General features: G+C 50.8%; 1 protein-coding gene across 5 annotated transcripts in view; it reads left to right on the top strand.

Annotated features, from left to right (window-relative positions):
• Positions 1-150: 150 nt before the first annotated feature.
• Positions 151-16,833, top strand: part of GLS (glutaminase) — a 746,320-nt gene continuing 729,637 nt past the window's right edge. For all 5 annotated transcript variants that reach the window (XR_013218256.1, XM_077275591.1, XM_077275592.1 and 2 more), the window contains exon 1: positions 151-556. Coding sequence is in view for 4 of the 5 variants with exons in the window: in XM_077275591.1 (XP_077131706.1) it covers positions 276-556 (281 nt within the window). In the remaining variant the exon portion in view is untranslated. The remainder of the gene's footprint in view (positions 557-16,833) is intronic.

The raw sequence follows: 16,833 nt of genomic DNA on the forward strand, positions 1-16,833 counted from the left end.
CCGAATAAGGAAGCATCTCCAGCATGGGCATAAACTGCTGCAATCCCCCCGGCCAGCTTCCTGTGAGCCCCCCTGCCAGTACAGGGCGGAGCCTCAGTAATCCCCGCCTGGCCGCTCCTTGTGGCCGCCAATCCTGACACTCCCAGGTGACAGCTGCTGACGATCACCAATCAGGACGGCGCCTCCGCTTTCCTCCGCCTGCAAACACAGCGGATTGTACACAGCGGCTCCTGTACCGTGTACCTGGCGCCGAGGACCGGCCGCACACCACCATTATGATCCGCTTTGGAAGATCGCTAGTGATGAGACGTGTCATTTTGGACGGCCGGCATCTCTGGAGAACATGCGCCGTAAGAGTGAGCGCCGGCAGCAGAGGACGCTCCGGCTATGGCGTAGACGACAGCAGCAGCGCTGGAAGGTTGTGGGTGACTCAGTTATCCCGAGCCAGGGGCTTCTGCTCCAAACCCGAGGACTCCGCTGAGCAGAAAGGCGCCGAGCAAGTGGCGCCAGAGCCGAGCACGGCCGAGCCCGGGGCGAGTCCAGAGCAGGATGACAAGTAAGTACCACGGCGCCGACCACGTCATTCATGGAGGGTGGGGTACATGGTGGGCGTGCAGTGGGGATCACTGTGTATGTGTCTGTATGAGGGTCGTGTATCAGGCTGTGCACATTGAAGGCTGGGGCCTCTGTCATCAGGGATGCGCTATTGATCTGCGCTCACCTCTGACCTCTGCTCCTGGCTGCAGGTCGCTTAGTGCAGACTTGTCCAGAGTGATGTGTCCTGAGCCCCCGGCAGCGTCCTGACTCCCCCACAGCATACGGGGCGCTGGCTGCGTCCTGTGCCCCATGAGCGTCCTGAGCCACACACACTGGCTCTGTCCTTGACCCCGGGAACGTCCTAAGCTCCAGGCAGCGACTGTGTGTTGGGCTTCGGGAACGTCCTAAGCTCCAGGCAACATCTGTGTCCCGGGCCCCGGCTATGTCATGAGCTCCAGGCAACGACTGTGTCCTGGGCAACGGGAACATACTGAGCCATGGGCACTGGCTCTGTCCTTGACCCCGGGAACGTCCTAAGCTACAGGCAGCGACTGTGTCCTGGGCCCCGGCAACGTCCTGAGCTCCAGTCAACGACTGTGTCTTGAGCCCCGGGAACGTACTGAGCCACGGGCACTGGCTTTCCTTGACCCCGGGAGCGTTCTAAGCTACAGGCAGCGGCTGTTTCCTGGGCTCCGGGAACATCCTGAGCTCCAGGCAATGACTGTGTCCTGGGAATGTCCTGAGCTCCAGGCAATGACTGTGTCCTGGGAATGTCCTGAGCTCCAGGCAATGACTGTGTCCTGGGAATGTCCTGAGCTCCAGGCAACGACTGTGTCCTGGGCCCCGGGAACGTACTGAGCCACGGACACTGGCTCTTTTCTCGACCCCGGGAGCTTTCTAAGTTACAGGCAGCGGCTGTTTCCTGGGCTCCGGGAACATCCTGAGCTCCAGGCAATGACTGTGTCCTGGGCCCTGGGAATGTCCTGAGCTCCAGGCAACGACTGTGTCCTGGGCCCCGGGAACGTCCTGAGCCACGGGCACTGGCCCTATCCTTGACCCCGGTAGCGTCCTAAGCTACAGGCAGCGGCTGTGTCCTTGACCCCGGGAACGTCCTGAGCTCCAGGCAATGGCTATTCCCTGGGCCCAGGGAACGTCCTGAGCCATGAGCACTGGCTCTGTCCTTGACCCCGGGAACGTCCTGAGCTCCTGGCAATGGCTGTGTCCTGGGCCCCTGGAACGTCCTGAGCCACGGGCACTGGCTCTGTCCTTGACCCCGGGAATGTCCTGGGCCCCGGGAACGTCCTGAGCTCCAGGCAACGACTGTGGCCTGGGCCCCGGGAACATCCTGAGCTCCAGGCAACGACTGTGGCCTGGGCCCCGGGAACGTCCTGAGCTCCAGGCAACGACTGTGGCCTGGGCCCCGGGAACGTCCTGAGCTCCAGGCAACGACTGTGGCCTGGGCCCCGGGAACGTCCTGAGCTCCAGGCAACGACTGTGGCCTGGGCCCCGGGAACGTCCTGAGCTCCAGGCAACGACTGTGGCCTGGGCCCCGGGAACGTCCTGAGCTCCAGGCAACGACTGTGGCCTGGGCCCCGGGAACGTCCTGAGCTCCAGGCAACGACTGTGGCCTGGGCCCCGGGAACGTCCTGAGCCCCAGGCAACGACTGTGGCCTGGGCCCCGGGAACGTCCTGAGCCCCAGGCAACGACTGTGGCCTGGGCCCCGGGAACGTCCTGAGCCCCAGGCAACGACTGTGGCCTGGGCCCCGGGAACGTCCTGAGCCCCAGGCAACGACTGTGGCCTGGGCCCCGGGAACGTCCTGAGCCCCAGGCAACGACTGTGGCCTGGGCCCCGGGAACGTCCTGAGCCCCAGGCAACGACTGTGGCCTGGGCCCCGGGAACGTCCTGAGCTCCAGGCAACGACTGTGGCCTGGGCCCCGGGAACGTCCAGAGCTCCAGGCAACGACTGTGGCCTGGGCCCCGGGAACGTCCAGAGCTCCAGGCAACGACTGTGGCCTGGGCCCCGGGAACGTCCAGAGCTCCAGGCAACGACTGTGGCCTGGGCCCCGGGAACGTCCTGAGCTCCAGGCAACGACTGTGGCCTGGGCCCCGGGAACGTCCTGAGCTCCAGGCAACGACTGTGGCCTGGGCCCCGGGAACGTCCTGAGCTCCAGGCAACGACTGTGGCCTGGGCCCCGGGAACGTCCTGAGCTCCAGGCAACGACTGTGGCCTGGGCCCCGGGAACGTCCTGAGCTCCAGGCAACGACTGTGGCCTGGGCCCCGGGAACGTCCTGAGCTCCAGGCAACGACTGTGGCCTGGGCCCCGGGAACGTCCTGAGCCCCAGGCAACGACTGTGGCCTGGGCCCCGGGAACGTCCTGAGCCCCAGGCAACGACTGTGGCCTGGGCCCCGGGAACGTCCTGAGCCCCAGGCAACGACTGTGGCCTGGGCCCCGGGAACGTCCTGAGCCCCAGGCAACGACTGTGGCCTGGGCCCCGGGAACGTCCTGAGCCCCAGGCAACGACTGTGGCCTGGGCCCCGGGAACGTCCTGAGCCCCAGGCAACGACTGTGGCCTGGGCCCCGGGAACGTCCTGAGCCCCAGGCAACGACTGTGGCCTGGGCCCCGGGAACGTCCTGAGCCCCAGGCAACGACTGTGGCCTGGGCCCCGGGAACGTCCTGAGCTCCAGGCAACGACTGTGGCCTGGGCCCCGGGAACGTCCTGAGCTCCAGGCAACGACTGTGGCCTGGGCCCCGGGAACGTCCTGAGCTCCAGGCAACGACTGTGGCCTGGGCCCCGGGAACGTCCTGAGCTCCAGGCAACGACTGTGGCCTGGGCCCCGGGAACGTCCAGAGCTCCAGGCAACGACTGTGGCCTGGGCCCCGGGAACGTCCAGAGCTCCAGGCAACGACTGTGGCCTGGGCCCCGGGAACGTCCTGAGCTCCAGGCAACGACTGTGGCCTGGGCCCCGGGAACGTCCTGAGCCCCAGGCAACGACTGTGGCCTGGGCCCCGGGAACGTCCTGAGCCCCAGGCAACGACTGTGGCCTGGGCCCCGGGAACGTCCTGAGCTCCAGGCAACGACTGTGGCCTGGGCCCCGGGAACGTCCTGAGCTCCAGGCAACGACTGTGGCCTGGGCCCCGGGAACGTCCTGAGCTCCAGGCAACGACTGTGGCCTGGGCCCCGGGAACGTCCAGAGCTCCAGGCAACGACTGTGGCCTGGGCCCCGGGAACGTCCAGAGCTCCAGGCAACGACTGTGGCCTGGGCCCCGGGAACGTCCAGAGCTCCAGGCAACGACTGTGGCCTGGGCCCCGGGAACGTCCAGAGCTCCAGGCAACGACTGTGGCCTGGGCCCCGGGAACGTCCTGAGCTCCAGGCAACGACTGTGGCCTGGGCCCCGGGAACGTCCTGAGCTCCAGGCAACGACTGTGGCCTGGGCCCCGGGAACGTCCTGAGCTCCAGGCAACGACTGTGGCCTGGGCCCCGGGAACGTCCTGAGCTCCAGGCAACGACTGTGGCCTGGGCCCCGGGAACGTCCTGAGCTCCAGGCAACGACTGTGGCCTGGGCCCCGGGAACGTCCTGAGCTCCAGGCAACGACTGTGGCCTGGGCCCCGGGAACGTCCTGAGCTCCAGGCAACGACTTTGGCCTGGGCCCCCGGGAACGTCCTGAGCTCCAGGCAACGACTTTGGCCTGGGCCCCCGGGAACGTCCTGAGCTCCAGGCAACGTCTGTGGCCTGTGCTCCGGGCATCGGCTGTGTCCTTGGCCCCGGGAGCGTCCTGTGCTCCGGGCATCGGCTGTGTCCTTGGCCCCAGAGAACGTACTGTGCTCCGGGCATCGGCTGTGTCCTGGGCCTAGAGAACGTACTGTGCTCCGGGCATCGGCTGTGTCCTGGGCCCCGGGAACGTCCTGGGCCCCGGGAACGTCCTGAGCCACGGACCCTGGCTCTGTCCTTGACCCTGGGAACGTCCTGAGCTCCAGGCAACGACTTTGTCCTGGGCCCCCGGGAACGTCCTGAGCTCCAGGCAACGACTGTGTACTGGGCCCCGGGCATTGGCTGTGTCCTTGGCCCCGGGAGCATCCTGTGCTTCGGGCATCGATTGTGTCCTTGACCTAGAGAACATACTCTGCTCCTGGCATCGGCTGTGTCCTAGGCCCAGAGAGCGTCCTGTGCTCCGGGCATCGGCTCTGTCCTGGGCCCCAGGAACATCCTGAGCTCCGGATACCGGCTGTGTCCTAGGCCCTGGGAGCGTCCTGAGCTTTTCGCACCGGCTGTGTCCTTGGACTCGGGAGCGTGGTAAGCTATGGGCATCTGCTGTGTCCTGGACCCTGGGAATGTCCTGAGCTACGGGCATCGGCTGTATCCTGGGCCTCGGGAGCGTCCTAAGCTACAGGCAGTGGCTGTGTTGTGGACTTGGGAACGTCCTGAGCTTTGGGCATCGGCTGTGTCTTGGCCACTGGGTGTATTCTGAGCCCGGGGCACTGGCCGTGTCTTGGGTGCGCCCTGAGCCCAGAGTGCCAGGAGTGTCTTGAACCCAGAATGTCAGTCCAGGTAGTGAGGTAGGCCTTCCCTCTCTTCAGCCACGTACAGGTGCTTCAAACAAAATTAGAATATCATCAAAAATTGAATTTATTTCAGTTCTTCAATACAAAAAGTGAAGCTCATATATTAGATAGAGCATTCTGTTTCTAATAACTATCTCATGTGTTTATTTCAGTTAATGTTGATGATTATGGCTTACAGCCAATGAAAACCCAAAAGTCATTATCTCATTAAATTAGAATACTTTTAACACCAATTTGAAAACTGATTTTAAAATCCGAAATGTTGGCCTACTGAAATGTATGTTCAGTAAATGCACTCAATATTTGGTCGGGGCTCCTTTTGCATCAATTACTGCATCAATGCGGCGTGGCATGGAGGCGATCAGCCTGTGGCACTGCTGAGGTGTTATGAAAGCCAAGGTTGCTTTGATAGCAGCTTTCAGCTTGTCTTCATTGTTGAGTCTGGTGTCTCTCATCTTCCTCTTCAAAATACCCCATAGATTCTGTATGGGGTTAAGGTCAGGTGAGTTTGCTGGCCTTGCTGGCCAGACAAGCACACTGATACTGTTGTATATAAACCAGGTATTGGTAGTTTTGGCAGTGTGGACAGGTGCCAAGTCCTGCAGGAAAATTAAGTTTCCATCTCCAAAAAGCTTGTCCGCAGAGGGAAGCATGAAGTGCTCTAAAATGTCCTGCTAGACGGCTGTGCTGACGTTGGTCATGATAAAACACAGTGGACCTACACCAGCAGATGACATGGCTCCCCAAATCATCACTGATTGTGGAAATTTCACACTAGACCTCAAGCAGCTTGGATTGTGTGTGTCTCCACTCTTCCTCCAGACGTTGATTTCCAAATGCACTGTAAAATTTACTTTCATCTGAAAACAACACCTTGGACCACTGAGCAACAGTCCAGTTCATTTTCTCTTTGGCCCAGGTAAAACGCTTCTGGCTGTCTATTGGTCATGTGTGGCTTGACACAAGGAATGTGACACATGTAGCCCATGTCCTGGATACATCTGTGTGTGGTGGCTCTTGAAGCAATGACTCCTGCAGTAGTCCACTCCTTGTGAGTCTCCCCCAAATTTTTGAATTTTTTGCATTTTCTTAACAGTTCTTTCACGGCTGTAGTTATCCCGGTTACTTGTGCACCTTTTTCTACCACTCTTTTTCCTTCCACTCAGCTTCCCATTAATATGCTTGGATACAGTATTCTGAACAGAAAGGGTCTTTAGCTATGACCTTTTGTGGCATCCCCTCCTTGTTTAATGTATCAATGACTGCCTTCTGGACATTTGTCAAGTCAGCAGTCTTCCCCATGATTGTGGAGCCTACTGAAACAGAATAAGGGACATTTTTAAATCTTAGGAAGACTTTGCAGGTGTTTTTTGATTATTCTAATTTACTGAGATAATGACTTTTGGGTTTTCATTAGCTGTAAGCCATAATCATCAACATTAACAGAAATAAACACTTGAAATAGAGTCATTACAAGCAGAGTGATCTATCTCATATATTAGTTTCACTTTTTGTATTGAAGAACTGAAATTAACTTTTTGATGATATTCTAATTTAGTGAGAAGCACCTGTAACTGTCTTGTTCTGTCCCATTTACTGTATTGCTCGGGTGTCTGTAGAGAATAGAGCAGTAGTAACTGTCCTGTAGCACTCATATGGTGATTAAGACTCTGATTGCTTTCTAGTGATTTTATTGTTCCACACAAAAAAACTGAAAATTTTTTTTAGTCTAATATTTTTCACAGTAATAAAATACAATTCCGCATTGCGTCCTGAAGTAAGTGCTTTTGAAATAAGCAGCTCAGACAAGAATGCCACATCTATAAACTGCTTCCTTGCATTTATAGGGTTAATCTGCAGGTAAACGGCATTTGAAGGGTTTGTCCTCTACTCGGACAGCCCCTTCTCAACCCCTATGATTCCCACTTGTAAGATATCGCTTATACACCCCTCTGGTGCTGGTGTCGTACCAGCGGTGTCGACACTGGCTCTCTTGGTAATCGCGTTAAATTATGTCACGCGATCCCTGGGGCCAATCAGCGCTGGCTCACTCTGCTCTCTTCTCCTTAGGACAAATCATTCATCCGGAGGAAGCTAGAGTGGCTGCTCTCTCACTTCCTCTAGATGTGTATTGTGGAGAGAAGGGGGTCTGCTGGTACCCCGGTCCGCTAGCCAAAACTGCATGGACCAGGGATCGTCCCACCGAACTCCTTCTCTACTATAAAACGTGGGCATAACGCTAGTTATGGTAGTGAGGGTAAAACAGTGTGGTACTATATTGAACCACAAAACTGGTAGATACCACGTAGAACAGTTCCAGCACAGTACCCAAGATAGTGCATATTATAGAGTCTCACCTCTCCGCTGACTCGCCGGGATAAGAGCAGCTGTTACTTCAGGTCTTCCCTGGCCGATTACCCTACCTGTTGCACGCACAGAGAGAGGCGGTAAAGGCAAGGTTAGGAAGATGACAGTCCATTCATGTACAAGGCCAGTTGACTTGAGGGTCACAACTAGGGTTGATCGAATAGCTTTGGATGAGAGCTTATCCAAATAGCTATAGCGCTTCCCGAATAGCTGCCTTCCTAACCCGGATACCTGGAGCAATCCTGATATTCAGCTGTTGGGCGCCGCAGCTGCATATGTCATGGCTGTGTGACAGTCACAACAAACAGGCTCTCCATGCATGTGTTGTGACTGTCACACAGCTACGACACATGCAGTTGCGGCACTGAACAGCTGATTATTAGGAGCGCTCCAGATATCCAGATTACTGAGGCAGCTATTCGGGAAGCACTATAGCTATTCAGATAAACTCTTATCCAAAGCTATCTGTTCAACCCTAGTCACAACCTGGCTTCTCCAAAGATCTCCATGGAGCCAGGCGACCGGCGGGTTCCAATCCTGGCTTTCTCCAGATGTATCCATAGGTGCCAGGTGACCGGATAGTCCCAACCTGGCTTTCTCCAAATGTATCCATAGGTTCCAGGTTACTGGATGGTCCCAACCTGAGTTTCACGAACGTTCCATGGTTCAGTGATGGTCAATGGAGCAGATCTGTATTCTTCCAGCCGGGGCAGAGGTCTCTTAAACTGGAATCCTGTGGAATGGTAAATCTGTGTCCCTCATGATGGAGCCATGAAGTCTTGGCTGCAGTACTGTAGAGCAGAGGTGTCAAACTGCATTCCTCGAGGGCCGCCAACAGGTCCTGTTTTCAGGATTTCCTTGTATTGCACAGGTGATAATTTAATCACCTGCACAGAATGAATCCAGCACCTTGTGGAATGCTAAGGAAATCCTGAAAACATGACCTGTTGGCGGCCCTCGAGGAATGCAGTTTGACACCTCTGCTGTAGAGACTCTCTGAATGTCTGAATATGTATAAGAGCACAATATGTTACATCAAATGTCAACTTACAAGTCAATATTACAGGCTTACTCAAGCAAAAGGTTGCAGTGCCAACCCCGTTGGAGAGGCGCCAGCATCGGAGGTGAGTATAAGTGTTATTATTTTACAAGCTGGAAACATAGGAATTGAAAAGAGGTTGTCCTAGTAGTGGACTACCCTTTTAAAGGGAACCTGTCATCCCCCCAAAATCGATGATGAGCTAAGCTCACCGTCATCAGGGGCTTATCTACAGCATTCTGTAATGCTGTAGATAAGCTCCCGATGTAACCTGAAAGAGGAGAAAAAGAGGTTAGATTATACTCACCCGCTGCAGTCCGGTCCGATGGGTGTCTCAGGTCCGCTCCGGCGCCTCCTATCTTCATTCCATGATGTCCTCTTCTGGTCTTTACGCCGCGGCTCCGGCGCAGGCGTACTTTGTCTGCCCTGGTGAGGGCAGAGCAAAGTACTGCAGTGCGCAGGCGCCGGGCCTCTCTGACCTTTTCGCCGCCTGCGCACTGCAGTACTTTGCTCTGCCCTCAACAGGGCAAAGTACGCCTGCGCCGGAGCCGCGGCGTGAAGACCAGGAGAGGACGTCATGGAATGAAGATAGGAGGCGCCGGAACGGACCTGCGACACCCATCGGAGCGGGACCTCCCCTGGGTGAGTATAATCTAATGTCTTTTTCTCCTCTTTCAGGTAACATCGGGGGCTTATCTATAGCATTACAGAATGCTGTATATAAGCCCCTGATGACGGTGGGCTTACCTCACCATCGATTTTGGGGGTGACAGGTTCCCTTTAATTTAAACTGCCTGGCTGCCTTGCGCTAACTGTACAGTGAGCAGTTACTATAACCGCCCCTTACTCCTCTTTTATGACTGTTATAAAGCGTCTGCAGGGAGAATAACTGCATTTTCCTCCTGAAGCTGCTGCTTTGTGAAGGCAGGCAGTTGTGGTTTAAGTAGAATAAAGACCAAAAACCGAGACCATAACTAAAAAGCTGCAAGGGGATCCTGTACCCATGTGCGAGGGCCCAGTGCAGAACAAGAGAAGGGGACGCTCCAAACTAAGTAAAACAATGAAAAAATGGAGTGTCCAATAAGTGTATAAAAAGGTGCTCCGTTTTTTCATTGTTTTGGGTGTGATTTAAGCGCTACATACCCACAGATTACCACAATACCTGCAGATTAATATTATTTCTGGAGGTGACAGGTTTGCTTTAGTCCCTTCCTGACAAATTGACATAACAAGTGCATCCCATATTGCAGTGCTTTCCCTCAAAAGGACCTACCGATACGTCTTGCAATTATGCTGGCACTGGAGCTGTGTTTGCACAATTGCTGCCAGGAGCTCTGCTTGACTGATAGCTGTACTACAGCCAAATTGGTTCAGAGAAGAAAACAGATGAACTTAGCGTATATACTCGAGTATAAGCCGAGATTTTCAGCCCAAATAAATGGGCTGAAAGTGACCCTCTTGGCTTATACTCCAGTCGTGGTCGGCGGGTGAGGGGCAGCGACAACTGTCACATACTCACCTGCTCCTGATGCGGTTCCTGCATGTCACATGGTCTCCTGGGAGCTGGCAGCTTCTCCTGTTCAGCAGTCACGTGGTATCGCTCATTAAAGTAATGAATATGGACTCCACTCCCATAGGGGTGGAGCTGCATATTCATTACTGTAATGAGCGGTACCAGTGACCGCTGAACAGAGGAAGAAGCTGCGGGCGCCGGAGACCATCTGTCCGGGAGAAGCTGCCAGGGACCGTGCCGGGAGCAGGGGAGTATTTCATATTCACCTTCCCTCTTTCCACCGCCGCCCCGTCTTCCGCGTCCTCTGCAGTGACTGTTCAGGTCAGAGGGCGCGATGACGTGTTAGTGTGCGCGCCGCCCTCTGCCTGAACAGTCACTGTGGAGAGACGGGACGCTGAGGAGAAGCGGGCAGCAACGAGAGGGGAGTGTCTTTATTATTTTTTTTTTTTATTGCAGCAGCATTATATGAGGCAAATTGTTATATGGAGCATCTTATGGGGCCATAATTAACTGTATGGAGCATTACATGTGGCACATTGTTATATGGAGCATATTATGGGGCCATAATGAACCGTATGGAGCATTACATGTGGCACATTGTTATATGGAGCATCTTATGGGGCCATAATCAACCTTTATGCAGCATTATATGGGCCAAATATCCGTATGGAGCATCTTATTGGGCCATAATCAGCATTTGTGCAGTATTATATGGGGCATATTTTAATATAGAGCATCTTATGGGGCCCATCATAATTTTATGGAGCATTATATGGGGCGTATTTTGTATGGATCATCTTATGGGGCCTATCATGAACTGTATGGAGCATTATTTGGGGCTCCTGATTCAATATGGATGTTCAAAAACCTTACCTTGCCCTACTGATGTCTCAATTAATTTTACTTTTATTGGTATCTATTTTTATTTTTGACATTTACCAGTAGCTGCTGCATTTTACACCCTAGGCTTATACTCGAGTCAATAAGTTTTTCCAGTTTTTTTTGTTGCAAAATTAGGGGGGTCGGCTTATACTAGGGTCGGCTTATACTCGAGTATATACCGTACCTAACCTTGTGTTGGTGAAAATGAATGTGATGCTTAAATTTTCAAGATCCAGAGGGGGTTGTAATTACTTATGACCTCTCTCGTGCAGGATTACAGAAATATTGTCTTTATTGTTTGATCATAATTATTGCATTGTTAGTTGCTAATCTTTTACATGAACTATTTAGTCTATTGTGCCTTCAGTATTCTATCATCTTTGGGTGGCCAATCAAAAAACACCAACTCCGCTCCGATGACATAACCCTAGTTACAGTTGTATTGCCTGCTTTTATAATTGCTCCCTGTGTAAGGTATACAGCTTTCAGATTTCTTAGCATATTGACATGTTTCTATGTGTTTTCAGATATTCCTCATTCTTGCATTGAACATATTCGGGAGACGTTTGACTGGATGCGCCGCTGCTAATTATATCCAACGAATATTTTCCTTAAACTTTTTCATCAAAAGAAATGTTTTAAACTTTTTATAATGTGATGAACTCTGACATTATCCTGTGCCTGGTTTGACGATTTTCTTTTCTAAAGAAGGACCACATAGGAATAAGATCATCTACTACACGGGTCCACTAGGTTTTTGTCCTGATGAAGAGGTCCTGCCCTGACCTTGAAACGCATTGACTTTGTAAACCTGACGAAATAACGTTTTCAAGGAAAATATTCGTTGGATATAATTATCAGCAGCGCATCCAGTGACACCTAGATATGTTCATTCTCTAAGTCCTTTTGGACTGGTGTCCTGCAGCAGCTGGTCTATGCGTTTTGATACATATTGCTTTGTTGCAACACCACCAGGTGAGCAGATCCATGCTGGTTTCTGTGTTGTTTTAACATTTAAAACCATATTGTTTGCTCTTCCTTTCTTAGTTTTCCTTACTACTATCGTTCTTGCATTAACAAAGCCCTTAGTTTTTGCTACATATACAGAGAAGTTGTAACGAATGGAAATGGAAGCACAGGTGGTGAAGTGCACATTCGTTTATTGAACTTAACCCCTTTACCCCCAAGGGTGGTTTGCACGTTAATGACCATGCCAATTTTTACAATTCTGACCACTGTCCCTTTATGAGGTTATAACTCTGGAACGCTTCAACGGATCCCGGTGATTCTGACATTGTTTTCTCGTGACATATTGTACTTCATGATAGTGGTAAAATTTCTTTGATATTACCTGCATTTATTTGTGAAAAAAAATTGAAATTTGGCAAAAATTTTAAAAATTTCGCAATTTTCCAAATTTAAATTTTTATGCCTTTAAATCACAGAGATATGTCACGCAAAATACTTAATAAGTAACATTTCCCACATGTCTACTTTACATCAGCACAATTTTGGAACCAACATTTTTTTTTTGTTAGGGAGTTATAAGGGTTAAAAGTTGATCAGAAATTTCTCATTGTTACAACACCATTTTTTTTTTTTAGGGACCACATGTCATTTGAAGTCATTTTGAGGGGTCTATATGATAGAAAATACCCAAGTGTGACACCATTCTAAAAACTGCACCCCTCAAGGTGCTCAAAACCACATTAAAGAAGTTTATTAACCCTTCAGGTGTTTCACAGGAATTTTTGTAATGTTTAAATAAAAAAGGAACATTTAACTTTTTTTCACACAAAATTTATTTCAGCTCCAATTTGTCTTACTTTACCAAGGGTAACAGGAGAAAATGGACCCCAAAAGTTGTTGTACAATTTGTCCTGAGTACGCTTATACCCCATATGTGGGGGTAAACCACTGTTTGGGCGCATGGCAGAGCTCAGAAGGAAAGGAGCGCCATTTTACTTTACAATGCAAAATTGACTGGAATTGAGATGGGACGCCATGTTGCGTTTGGAGAGCCCCTGATGTGCCTAAACATTGAAACCCCCCACAAGTGACACCATTTTGGAAAGTAGACCCCCTAAGGAACTTATCTAGATGTGTGGTGAGCACTTTGACCCAACAAGTGCTTCACAGAAGTTTATAATGCAGAGCCGTAAAAATAAAAAATCATATTTTTTCACAAAAATGATCTTTTCGCCCCCAATTTTTTATTTTTCTAAGGGTAAGAGAAGAAATTGGACCCCAAAAGTTGTTGTGCAATTTGTCCTGAGTACGCTGATACCCCATATGTGGGGGTAAACGACTGTTTGGGCGCATGGCAGAGCTCAGAAGTGAAGTAGCGCCGTTTGACTTCTCAATGCAAAATTGACTGGAATTGAGATGGGACACCATGTCGCATTTGGAGAGCCCCTGATGTGCCTAAACATTAAAACCCCCCACAAGTGACACCATTTTGGAAAGTAGACCACCTAAGGAACTTATCTAGATGTGTTTTGAGAGCTTTGAACCCCCAAGTGTTTCACTACAGTTTATAACGCAGAGCCGTGAAAATAATTTTTAAAAAAATGATTTTTTTAGCCCCCAGTTTTGTATTTTCACAAGGGTAACAGGATAAATTGGACCCCAATAGTTGTTGTCCAATTTGTCCTGAGTACGCTGATACCCCATATGTGGGGGGGAACCACTGTTTGGGCGCATGGCAGTGCTCGGAAGGGAAGGAGCGCCATTTGGAATGCAGACTTAGATGGATTGGTCTGCAGGCGTCACGTTGCATTTGCAGAGCCCCTGATGTACCCAAACAGAAACCCCCCACAAGTGACCCCATATTGGAAACTAGACCTCCCAAGGAACTTATCTAGATGTGTTGTGAGAGCTTTGAACCCCAAAGTGTTTCACTACAATTTACAACGCAGAGCCGTGAAAATAAAAAATCTTTTTTTCCCACAAAAATGATTTTTAGCGCCCCATATTTTTATTTTACCAAGGATAACAAGAGAACTTGGACCCCAAAAGTTGTTGTCCAATTGGTCCCGAGTACGCTGATACCCCATATGTTGGGGTAAACCCCTGTTTGGGCGCACGGGAGAGCTCAGAAGGGAAGGAGCACTGTTTTACTTTTTCAACGCAGAATTGGATGGAAGTGAGATCAGACGCCATATCGAGTTTGGAGAGCCCCTGATGTGCCTGAACAGTGGAAACTCCCCAATTCTACATGAAACCCTAATCCAAACACACCCCTAATCCTAATCCCAACGGTACCCCTAACCACACCCGTAACCCTGACACACCCCTAACTCTAATCCCAACCGTAAATGTAATCCAAACCCCAACCCTAACTTTAGCCCCAACCCTAACTTTAGCTCCAACGCTAGCCCCAACCCTAACCCTGGCCCTAACCCTAGCCCTAATGGGAAAATGGAAATAAATTCATTTTTTTAATTTTATTATTTTTCCCTAACTAAGGGGGTGATGAAGGGGGTTTGATTTACTTTTATAGCGTTTTTTATAGCGGATTTTTATGATTGGCAGCTGTCACACACTAAAAGACGCTTTTTATAGCAAAAAAGTTTTTGCGTCTCCACATTTTGAGACCTATAATTTTTCCACATTTTGCTCCACAGAGTCATGTGAGGTCTTGTTTTTTGCGGGACGAGTTGAAGTTTTTATTGGTAACCTTTTCTGACACGTGACAGTTTTTGATCGCTTTTTATTCCGATTTTTGTGAGGCAGAATGACCAAAAACCAGCTTTTCATGAATTTCTTTAGGAGGAGGCGATTATACCGTTTCCACGTTTGGTAAAATTGATAAAGCAGTTTTATTCTTCGGGTCAGTACGATTACAGCGATACCTCATTTATATTATTTTTTTATGTTTTGGCGCTTTTATACGAAAAAAGCTATTTTATAGAAAAAATAATTATTGTGGCATCGCTTTATACTCAGGACTATAACTTTTTTTTTTTTGCTTATGATGCTGTATGGCGGCTCGTTTTTTGCGGGACAAGATGACGTTTTCAGCGTTACCATGGTTATTTATATCCGTCTTTTTGATCGCGTGTTATTCCACTTTTTGTTCGGTGGTATGATAATAAAGTGTTGTTTTTTGCCTCTTTTTTTTTTTTTTTTTTTTTTTCACGGTGTTCACTGAAGGGGTTAACTAGTGGGACAGTTTTATAGGTTGGGTCGTTACGAACGCGGCGATACTAAATATGTGTACTTTTATTGTTTTTTTTATTTAGATAAAAAATGTATTTATGGGAATAATGTATATTTTTTTCTTTACTTAGGAATTTTATTTTTTTTATTTTTTTTTTCTTACACATGTGGAATTTTTTTTTTTTTACTTTGTCCCGGGGGGGGGGGGGGGGGACATCACAGATCGCTGATCTGACAGTTTGCACAGCACTCTGTCAGATCAGTGATCTGACTTACAGCGAAGTACCCGGAAGTAGTAGTAGTCCCTGCAGGACCCGAATGCAGCCCCGCAGCCATTTTGGATGCGGGGCTTGCAGGGATAGGAGGTAAGAGACGCTCGGAGCAACGTGATCACATCGCGTTGCTCCGGGGGTCTCAGGGAAGCACGCAGGGAGCCCCCTCCCTGTGCGATGCTACCCTATACCACCGGAACACTGCGATCATGTTTGATCGCTGTGTGCCGGGGGGTTAATGTGCCGGGGGCGGTCCGTGACTGCTCCTGGCACATAGTGCCGGATGTCAGCTGTGATAGTCAGCTGACACCCGGCCGCGCTCCCCCCGTGAGCGCGGCCGATCGCGCTGGACGTACTATCCTGTCGGTGGTCATACGGGCCCACCCCACGTCGACGGGATAGTACGTCCGATGTCAGAAAGGGGTTAATTGTGGAACCATGGGACCACTACCCGGGGGGCTCCGAAGGGGCCGTGACTAAGCGAGCTCTGGACTCCCATAGTAAGACCCCTCAAACAGGGCCAGAGTGGAAAGTTCGGGAGACGCAAGGTGCTACCTCCAGTTAGACCCCATATACGTGGAAGCTGACTCGACCGGACTGGCGGGCAGCCAGGTACTGCAAGTAGCTGAGAACCTGACAGGAGACCGGCAGCTCAAATGGGTAGATAGCAACAGCTGGCATGGAAAGAAGCTGGTGGTGCAGACCTAGCCCCAGAAGGTGAGGGAAGCACGGAGGGTACACTGAGATGACAAACCAGAATTGGCGAGGTTCAAACTGAGCATTACACACAAGACCTGGGAACCTGAGAACTAGCAAAAGGAAACATTTGTTGCTCATGCACCTCCCTAAGGGCAGAGGTGGCTGAAATAGTATGAGACACTCAGCCGTTGGCTGAGACGTATTTTTGAAAATGGCGCACTGTCTCTTTGAAAGACCGGGAGTGCGCGCACCCTTAGTGACATGCCAGGAGACCTGCGGGACGTGCGCAGTGTCCAGGGAGCAGGAACAGGCAGCGCAGGACGTGGATTGTCCCCGACGGGCACCACGCTGAAGCAGCGGCCCCAAGGACACAGGTGTGGACCGGGGACAGCGGCACTACAGAAGTCACTTTTGCGTCACAAAGGCAAACCTTGACTACCATAATAAGGAAAGCCTACAACCTGTAATTTGGCTGCAGAATAGGAGATCAGGACAAGAGTTTGGCTCCACACACATGCTGCAATATATGTGCATCACATCTTACCCAGTGGTTGCATGGGAAGAGCACTCTATGCCTTTTGCAGTCCCAATGATTCGGAGAGAGCCAACCAATCACTCTACCACTTATTTCTGCATGGTGCCCCCCATTAGGAAAGGAGTTTCAAGGAAAAAGTGAACTTTACAGTATCCAAACATTCCATCTGCAATACGCCCAGTGCCACATAAAGAAGAAATGCTGGCTCTAAAAGTACCAGAAACATGTTCAGTCTAGTGAGGAAGAAGAGGACGCTTGGTG

Source organism: Ranitomeya variabilis, chromosome 7 (assembly GCF_051348905.1).
Source record: "Ranitomeya variabilis isolate aRanVar5 chromosome 7, aRanVar5.hap1, whole genome shotgun sequence".
Classification (NCBI taxonomy): Eukaryota; Metazoa; Chordata; class Amphibia; order Anura; family Dendrobatidae; genus Ranitomeya; species Ranitomeya variabilis.